Source organism: Triticum urartu, chromosome 3A (assembly GCF_056163025.1).
Source record: "Triticum urartu cultivar PI428250 chromosome 3A, HENAU_Tu73, whole genome shotgun sequence".
NCBI lineage: Eukaryota > Viridiplantae > Streptophyta > Magnoliopsida > Poales > Poaceae > Triticum > Triticum urartu.
The window spans coordinates 556,736,666-556,746,649 of record NC_141875.1 but is presented as its reverse complement, the minus strand read 5'-3'; the positions used below and the strand labels follow the sequence as shown (position 1 = coordinate 556,746,649).

The 9,984-nt window shown below is 48.6% G+C and overlaps 1 protein-coding gene across 1 annotated transcript; it reads left to right on the top strand.

Moving 5' to 3' along the window:
• Positions 1 to 1,087: 1,087 nt before the first annotated feature.
• On the top strand, positions 1,088 to 3,012 carry LOC125548731 (putative glucan endo-1,3-beta-glucosidase GVI). Its single transcript, XM_048712277.2, has 2 exons — positions 1,088 to 1,223; positions 1,869 to 3,012. Exons 1-2 carry the CDS (start codon positions 1,166 to 1,168, stop codon positions 2,825 to 2,827), a joined length of 1,017 nt encoding a protein of 338 aa, XP_048568234.1. The 5' UTR covers positions 1,088 to 1,165; the 3' UTR covers positions 2,828 to 3,012.
• The last annotated feature ends 6,972 nt before the right edge of the window (positions 3,013 to 9,984 follow it).

The following is a 9,984-nucleotide window of genomic DNA, read 5'->3' as shown; positions in this document are numbered from 1 at the left end:
GGAAAGTGGTGAACGGATTGCTCCTTGCCCAACGACAAAAAGAAAGAAATTGGGTACTGTAAAAATTATGAAGTGCCAAGGGAAAGCATTAGATAATTCGTTGGCAATGGCTGGACATGCATGGGAAAAGACGGCCGGTGGCGTAGCGGGAGGTGTAACCGAGAGAGCAGTGGCACAGAAGACGTATGTAACGATAAGGGCATGTGCAATGGTTCTATCTTAAGAGTGCCATGTAGGATAAATGATGAGGTGGAGGAGAGATAAATCATAAGAGAAGACTTGTCTTATCTTATTTAAGAGAAGACAAGAGATGATCTCTTAGCATAATTTGTCTCATCATATTTTTAGGAACAATTAATTATTGAAGATAAGGCTAAGAGATGACCCATTGTAGGCATGTTTTCTTGTCATCTCTAATTTATATGCAAAATTTAAGATAAGACTATCTTATCAACCATTGTACATGCCTTAACGGAGTGATCCATCGATGGATATGCGATCCATTACTTGATATACTTCCTTCTTATCGACGAAATCATTTGTAATGTGTATATATGGTATTATATCTACAATAAATCAGCAAGTACGAGCAATGGATTTAGCAGGTTCATCCACGGGAAAGTCCCGTTTCTTCTGCAAGGAAGTAGTACCTGCATTTTCCTTTCCCCGACACCTTAACAGCCATTTAATGACGATCACGGCAGAGCAAACTAACCGAAGGATTCCAAGACACGTTACATTATCACATGCAATGGAAGGTAAAACTAAGGGGGAAAGCACACGTGGTACGGCCGCGCCTCCTACTGGCGGACGTACGTGCATGGCAACATCGACCGATGAGGGATGGGATCGGTCAGTTGCCGTCGGTTCGCTCGTCCATGTCCGTTACCCGCACACGGCGACCCACGTAAAACCGCGTGCCGGGCGGGTCGTCGTGCCCGTCGGGTGTCCGTATGACGCGGACGCGCACGTACGGTGCATGCGGCCGTGCACGTACCGCACGACCCCGAGCCCTCCGGTGGTTGTGCGCCTTCCAAAACACGAAGCCTCGCCGGCTATATATACGCGGGAGCACCGCACGTCCACACCGCATCACCGCATCGTCGCATCCCATCGCACGACGAGGGAGGGAAACTAGGAGCGAACCAAGGGAAGGGAAGAGAAGATGATCGCGTTGTGGGTTGCTGCCTGCAGCCTGCTGTCGTGGTGTTCGTCGCTCTCGGGTGAGACCAGTAAATTGCAGTTTATATTACTGATCGATAGATCGTCGCTTGATTGCTAGCTCCGGATTGATCAATGTTTGATGCTGGCGCACTAGCTACTTTTATCCTACTGTCATGAACGCTATTATGTTGTTCATCGTTCCTTATGCAGTTCTCTTGGCTATACCTTCCTATCCTTTTCGAATTTGCGTCTCCTTGCAGGAGCAAAAGGGTTATGTTCATCGCAAAGCATGCAAACCAGTTTCGACGGAGCACCAAAACAGCATGCTTTTGCTTAGATAAATTGACTACACACTATTGCTTGGCTTATTTATTGCTTGCTGTTGGAGGTGGTTGATAATTCTATTCATTGTGCATTGGTTAGGATGTCTGGCATAAATCCGTATAGGTCTCTTTGATTCCTGTCCATGGGGTTTATGAAAGTGGAACCCTAAAGTACTTCTTAATTAAGGGCAGTACTCTACTGTACTCCTTTCCGAACAAAGGTAACTCATTAAGGAATCAAAGGATCTACAGTGGAAAAAAGGAAAGAAAGGGACGATCAATCCCATGCAGTTATGAGATGCACACATCGTGTACATTTACTTAGTACGTGTGCTAAAATTTCGGGCTTACAGTTACCGTTCATGTGTTCATCACGTGCAGGAGTCGAAGGAATTGGAGTCAACTATGGCATGATGGGCAGCAACCTCCCGTCCCCGGACAAGGTGGTGGCGCTGTACAAAGCCAACAACATCACCGACGTCCGCATCTTCCACCCGGACACCAACGTCCTCGAGGCCCTCCGCGGCTCAGGCCTCGGCGTCGTCCTCGGCACGCTCAACAGCGACCTCGCCCCGCTCGCCTCCGACGCCTCGTACGCCGCGTCATGGGTGCAGTCCTACGTGCAGCCCTTCGCCGGCGCCGTGAGCTTCCGCTACATCAACGCCGGGAACGAGGTCATACCGGGGGAGTCCGCCGGTCTGGTGCTCCCCGCCATGCAGAACCTCGAGGCCGCGCTCCGGGCCGCGGGGCTCAGTGTGCCGGTAACGACGGCCATGGCGACGTCGGTGCTCGGGACCTCGTACCCGCCGTCGCAGGGCGCGTTCTCGGAGGCGGCGCTGCCGACGGTCGGGCCGATCGTCTCCTTCCTGGCGTCGAGGGGCACGCCGCTGCTCGTGAACGTGTACCCGTACTTCGCCTACTCGGCGGAGCCGTCCTCGGTGCCGCTCGACTACGCGCTCCTGTCGTCGTCGGCCGCGGTGGCGGTGACCGACAACGGGGTTGAGTATGCCAACATGTTCGATGCCATCCTGGACGCGGTGTACGCGGCCGTGGAGAAGGCCGGGGGCGGGGAGAGCATGGCGCTGGTGGTGTCGGAGACCGGGTGGCCATCGGGCGGCGGCGGGTACGGCGCCAGCGTGGAGAACGCGGCGGCGTACATCAACAACCTGGTCCGGCACGTGGGGCGCGGCACGCCGCGGCGGCCCGGGAAGGCCGTGGAGACGTATATCTTCGCCATGTTCAACGAGAACCAGAAGCCCGAGGGCGTGGAGCAGTACTTCGGGATGTTCCAGCCGGACATGAGCCAGGTCTACCACGTCGACTTCTCGGCTTCGTCCTAAGAAGACGCCTGGCTGCTGCATGGACCACGCATGTGCATCGATCATCCATTAGTTAGGAAAAATTATAGGGTAGGACCGATTCTGTTTATTTGAGCTTCTGGATCTCTCATTATCCCTCGAGAAGTAGAACTTATGAGTTATGATGTGACATGGATATTTATGCTGCAATATGGTTATACAGTATATATATGGAGTATCTTCAAAGGGAAGGTTGTGGCTGTGTTCGCGTTTTTCCATCTTTTCATTTTGTTTTTAGCCTCAGGCGCACAACACACACCACACGCATGCACGCGCACCACCACACATATTTGCTATGCACGGCACGTCATCAACTCATCATTCCGTAAAGGAACACGGAGGACAATTGGGAAGGCGGTCGCGTGGCAACTGTCCTCCTTTGCTCGGGTTAGGGTTCCTGGACGGGGGTGGTGAGGTTAAGAAGGTGATCGGGGGCGGTGACTGCGCTTCCCTCGGCACAGATTGGTGTAGTCTCTCTTCTCCACGGAGCAGAGCTATGGCGGAGAGGACGAAGGAAAAGGAGAAGGGATCCCCGGTGAAGAAGGCGACCCCGGCGGCGGCTACAACTCCGGGCACTCCTGGGGGCTTTGCAAAGTCCCCAATCGAAAGCAAAACACCGGATCCCACAGCAAGCCTGTCGGCTCGATTGGGAGGGATGATTCTGATGGATAAAGAAGCGGAGGGGTTCGTGTTTGAGGAAGCAGGTCAGATCTTGCCCAAATACACCAAGTGGTCGGCTGTGGGGAAGTCCTTCTCCCCACGACCGCTCAATAGGGTTGTCCTCGAACGAACAATGGAGCGGGCATGGGGATTACATCACGAAGCTAAGTTCTAGGATATGGGTGACAATATATTTGTGGTGCACTTTGGAAGCGAAGGTGACTGGAAGCACGCAATGAGTAATGGACCTTGGCAGTATGATTTTAATGTGCTCGCTCTGAAGGATTATGAGAGTAACACTCGCCCCTCAGAGATGGTGTTTGACAAGGTAGAGGTGTGGGTTCGTGTGACGGATTTGCCACCAGGAAGCGTACAGGGGAATTTGGTAAAACCCTTGGCAACTGGTTAGGGGATATTGTGAAGGTAGATGTGGATCATGGTGGAGTGGCCAGAGGCAATCAACTTCGGGTGAGAGCAAAAATCTCGATGTTTGAACCTTTGGTCAGGGGTTTCAAGCTTAAAGCATCTCGGGAGGATAAAATAGGCACTTGGTTTGACTTCCATTATGAAAAAATACCACACTTCTGTTTCGAGTGCGGTAGACTAGTGCATGTTGATGGAAGATGTGACCCCCCTGTGGATTCATCGATGCAGTGCGGGGGGATGGTTGAGAGCCTCCCCGGGACAGAGCACTGGCTCCATGAATGAAGGCAAAGAGGGAAAGGCAAAGGAGAGCAGTAGTTTTGTCAGCGCTCAGTCAAATGATAGCAACAAAAGAGCTGACGACCATGGACATGTGAGAAATCTCCCCACCAAACGAAACTTGAAAGCAGACTTTGATAAACTGGCGAGCTCACGCACTGGCGCTGAGCGCAGACCGGAAAGGGGGAGGTGTCGAGCCCAGAGAAGAATCGCTTCCGTGGGGAGTGGCCAACTGAGAGGGACCTGAGGCATGAAATAGAGCGGAAGAGGGAGAGGGATCTCCGTGAACAACTAAAAGAACAAAAAAGACAGTATGAGCATGTTCGGGAACAGGCTGAGATTAGAAGACACAATGAGCAAGCTGAGGTTCAGAGAGAGAGAGAGAAGGTCAGTATAGTTACCATTACCCCACTGAGAGGAAGAAGGGCTATTATATGAGGAAGCCTCGGAGCGACAATACAGACTATTATGGACAGGGTGAGAGCTCGCAGACCTTCCCTGGTTCAAGGAAGAGGAGGCCAGGACAGATGTGGGTAGCAAAGGAAGGATATGATAGATAGTTAAGGCATGATGTGTTCATTAGCGATACAAGACCGAAGACGTCTTCCGTGTTTGATCGTATCTCTGAATATGAAGATAGAATGGCGGACCCTGCCAGGGAGCGGGGCCGCCAAGAGCAATGATTTTCTTGGCCTGGAACTGTCGAGGACTAGGGCTGGACTCGACAGTAGGCGAACGTTGGGACCTCATACGGTCATACAACCCAGCGGTGGTGTTCTTATCGGAAACGAGGAAGAAAGCGGGGGCGATGGAGCAACTGAAATGGAGTCTGGGTTTCACCCAAGGTGTGGCGGTTGACTATAATGGAAAAAGTGGAGCACTAGCGCTATGGTGGAGCAACTATCTGGATGTCACTGTTCGGCCATGGTGCCAATACTATATTGATGCAAAAATAAAGAGTGAGGACAACACCTTCAGATTCACTAGAATCTATGGTGAACCTTGTGTAGATAAAAGGAATAAGACTTTGGAAGCTATATGGTACCTCACACGACAAGATGATCTCCCCTGGATATGTGCAGGCGACTACAATGAAGCACTCGAGTAGTCTGAACAACGAGGTGGTAACCCGAGCAGCTTACGGCAAATTGAGGCATTTAGAGACCGTCTCACTGATTGCGGCATGGCGGATATGGGGTTCTATGGATATCCTTTCACATGGGATAACGAACGGGACGCGAAAGAAAATATTCAAGTCAGGCTGGATCGGGCGACATGTAGTGCAGATTTCATGCAGATATTTCCAGGTTCTAATGTAAAGCATATAATGACAGAGGAGTCTGATCACCAGGACTTAATACCGCGTATCTCATCAGCACGCGGCGAGCCCATAAACCATTCCAATATGAAGCCGCGTGGTCTAGACATGAACAGTATGATGACATGATAACCAATGCATGGGCTATGGCGCATGAAGCCAATGAGGGACAACATGGGCTGGGCGCAACATGTAGTAAACTTGATTTGCTATCCAAATCCATGCATGAATGGAGTTGTACAGTTTTTGGATCAATCAAAAGGCAAATCAATCATCTGAAAAGTCAGTTCACAGATGCAAAAGTACGAGCAGCAAGTACATGATACAGACATGAAGTAAAGGATATAGAAGACCAGCTGCATGAGCTCTATGTGAGGGAAGAGTTATACTACAAACAACGGACCAACTTTGACTAGCTTAGGGAAGGGGATTAGAATACAAAGTTCAAAACCGAGCAAGTCGCCGCAAAATAAAAAATACAGTCAAAGCGCTGAGGCGGGAGGATGGAACGAGATGCACTGAAGATGAGGGGATGAGATCTATGGCAGTAGTTTTTTACGAGAAATTGTTCTCGGCTGATGGCTCACAGGAGAGCGAACGTATTTTGAGACATTTTAATCAGATGGTCACTGATGAGATGAATACGCAGCTGGTTGAAGCAGTCACGGATGAAGAAATCGAGCGAGCCCTTTTCCAAATGGGGCCTACAAAGTCTCCATGCCCGGATGGCCTTCCGGCCTTGTTTTACTAGCGTCACCGGTCGCTGGTAAAGAATGACGTGTGTACTGTGGTTAGAGAATTCTTGGCGGGTAAGGCAACACCAAATGGTATTAACGACACGATTATTGTCATGATACTGAAAGTCAACTCACCAGAGTTGCTATCGTAGTTTCGGCCAATAATCCTATGCAATGTGCTCTACAAAATCGCATCTAAGGTGTTGGCAAATAGGCTTAAAAAGATGCTGCCTATTTTGATTTCTGAGGAACAATGTGCCTTTGTCCCCGGCAGGTTAATAACGGATAATGTCCTGGTGGCATATGAATGTGTGCATGCGATAAGGAAGAGGAAGCGGAGGAAGCCTTTTTGTGCGGTTAAACTTGATATGATGAAGGCTTATGACAGAGTGCAGTGGGTCTTTCTGCAACAAATGATGGAGAAACTAGGTTTTACTAATCAATGGATAGAGATGATCATGTGTTGTGTTAAAAAAACCAGGTTTCAAGTTAAGTTGAATGGAGGGCTCTCACACATATTTACTTCATCGAGGGGACTCCGACAAGGAGACCCTCTGTCCCCATATCTCTTTCTATTTTGTGTGGAGGGATTTTCAGCTTTGTTGAGACACGCCCAAGCAGAGAAAGAAATCAAGGGAGTTCCATTTGGGAGCACTGGCCCCACGGTTACTCACCTCCTCTTTGCTGATGATAGTGTGGTATTTTTGGAAGGATCGAAAGAAAGCCCCGAGACCCTTCACACTATCCTTCATGACTATGAGATGGACTCGGGGCAAAAAGTTAATATGCAGAAGTCGGCTATCTTTTTTGGGAAAGGAACTAGTGAGGACGACAAGGTTATATTGAAAGAAGCTATTTTGATTTCTTCGGAGGTGTTGAGTGAAAGATATTTGGGGCTGCCTACGGTGGTAGGCAGATCCAAGGATGGGACCTTTAAGTATTTGTGGGAAAGTGCGGGGAAGAAGGTTGGAGGATGGAAGGGGCAAGGTCAGTCCAAAACAGCAAGGGAGGTACTCGTTAAATCCGGTCTCCAATCTACACCGACATTCACCATGAGCTGTTTTCAACTCACAAAGAAAATGTGCCGGAACCTGTCTACGATCTCTTCGAACTTCTAGTGGGGTGCAGTGAATGGCGTGAAGAAACTACATTGGATAGCATGGGACAAGATGTGTACAAGGAAGCACGAAGGAGCACTTGGTTTTAGGGACCCGAAGGCTTTCAACCAAGCTTTGTTGGCCAAACAGGTTTGGCAGATTTTATAGGTCCCTAACTCACTATGTGCAAAAGTGCTCAAAGCAAGGTATTTCCCGGACAACTCCATCCTCAATGCCACCTGTCCTAGTGCAGGATCTTATACGTTTCGGAGTATCATCCATGGGCGAAATCTGCTGCTGGATGGGCTTATATGGAGAGTTCATGATGGCACCAACATTAGAATTCACCATAACAATTGGATTCCGTAGAAGGGGAGTCTGAAGCCACCGGGCCAGACTTATATTCAGGGTATATCTCGAATCAGGGATTTACTAAACTCACATGGTACTGCATGGGATCCAAGCAAGGTCCAGGAGATGTTTTCACCAGATGGGGCTCATGAAATCATGCAAATCCAAATCGGAGGGCCGGAGGTAGAGGATTACCAGGCGTGGAACTTCACAAAAATGGTATCTTTTCGGTGCGATCCGCGTATCACCTGAGAATGGCACGGAAAAGGCTTAGATCCAGAAGGACGGAGTCTTCGTTGTCAGTACAGAACCATAGGGCTTGGTTGAGACTTTGGGCCTCAGTTTCCCCGAGAAAAGTTAAAACGCATGCTTGGAGGTTGATTCGGAATGGACTGGCTGTAGGATCCGAGCTCCAAAGAAGATGCATCAAGCATGGGGTTTTCTGTGTGGCATGTGGACGTGAAGAGACCAACTATCATCGCTTCTGGGGATGTTGTCATTCAGCCATGTTTTGGAAGATTATGCACTCGGAAATGGGAGTTCCGGTGGCGATCCCACCGGTGTCGGTCAGCTCTCAGGGTGATCTTTCTAACTGGCTCCTCACCTAGATAGGAAATGCATCCGACGAAGAAAAAGCAGTCTTGCTGCAGGGGATATATGGACTTTGGATGGCAAGGAACAATGCGAGGGACGGAAGAAAGATAGATGATGCTCGTGATATAGAACACAAGGTTTTCAGAGCAATGGAAGCGTGGCAGGCAGTCCATGGAAGAGTAAGCAAACAGGCGAGTCCGGCTATGGAGAAGAGCTGGGAACCCCCGGAGGATGGATGGATCAAAAAAATGTTGATGGAGCTGCAGACAAAGCAGGAAATAAAGGAGGCGCTGGAGTGGTGTTCCGAAACCATGAGGGTGCTTTTCTGGGCGGGGCGTGCCATTTCTTTCCTGTAGGGGGTGATCCAGCTGCAAACGAACTCCATGCTTGCCGCAGGGCATTGCAGCTAGCCGACGAGGTAAATGCAGCCAACCTGCACATTGAAATGGATTGTACGGAAATAGTGTGCAAGCTTCAGAGCAAAGAGAAGGACTATTCGGTGCTGGGACCAATGATCGAAGATGTGAAAAAGATGCTGGAGGCGCGGTAGCAGTGGAAGATTAGCTGGACTCGGCGATCGGCAAACTGTGTGGCACATACACTTGCTAAGGAAGGAGTGTCCAATGAGATTTGTAAGGTCTGGTTACAAGAACCACCCGAATGTATTTTTCACTTTGTGTTGGCAGAGATTCCTGCCTTTTATGAATAAATAAGAACTGTTTGAACTTAAAAAAACTCATCATTCCGTAGACGTGTGGGGTATAGGGGAATGGGAGAAGAGAGAGACACCCACCATCGATCCCAGGGATCGAACTTATGATTATCATTGTTTGAAGTCAGGAAAAGAACTCACTTTCTTGTATGATTTGCTTGAGGGAAGTGCTATAGCACAAACTAAAAAGTAGTGTACGAAGAACGGGCTGTCGTTATATGACAAATAAAATGTGTAGCTAGGTGGTGTTTGTAACCACGTAGTAGAACAGAAGTAGAGGAAGATTTGCAACTCCATAAGGATTTTGTTGGAATTTGTTTCTTCATAAATTTTGATATGATGCCCCTTGCTTCAAAAATTTATATACCATTCCTTCTTTCTTTCATAGTATTTTGGAGGATTCCAAAAATGCATTTCCCCAAACCTACTATGAAAGAAAGAAGGAATGGTATATAATTTTTTGAAGCAAGGGGCATCATAGAAAAATTTCCTATATGATTCCATTCCTCTGAAGTTCCTTTGTTCCAAACAGGGCCTTCATCATGAAACTTTGATGAGATGGTGGATTGAGATTAAAAAAAATGACTATGTTGTTGCAAACTAGCAGCAACCAAATACCCAACTTGATGGACTGCAAGTTCTTTTTGCAAAGAGAAATGTCTTCATGGAGTACGAGAATATTGTCATGGAGTACGAGAAATGTCTTAATGAAGGCGAACTGGTAAGGGTATTTGAGCATGTATGCCAATGGGACAAGTCGAGTCACACACACCTTCACAAAGATACCCTGGTTCACATTTATCACCATGACCGACCTAAATTGACTGATATATGTGGCCCCCGCTATCTTGGGGATTAGGGTTATCACGCCAAGTTCAGGCAGGGCATGTCAAGTGTGGAAATATAGAATTCTTGAAAGATCAGCATGATTACCCGACTTGCCATGACCCCAGAACTTCTATAAGAAG

What these genes read in the sequence shown, in the direction of transcription:
- LOC125548731 (XM_048712277.2), top strand. Translation starts at nt 1,166, where the DNA reads ATGATCGCGTTGTGGGTTGCTGCCTGCAGCCTGCTGTCGTGGTGTTCG. An exon ending in GTGGTGTTCGTCGCTCTCGG is followed by an intron (nt 1,224 to 1,868) that starts GTGAGACCAGTA and finishes CATCACGTGCAG; the next exon opens with GAGTCGAAGGAATTGGAGTC.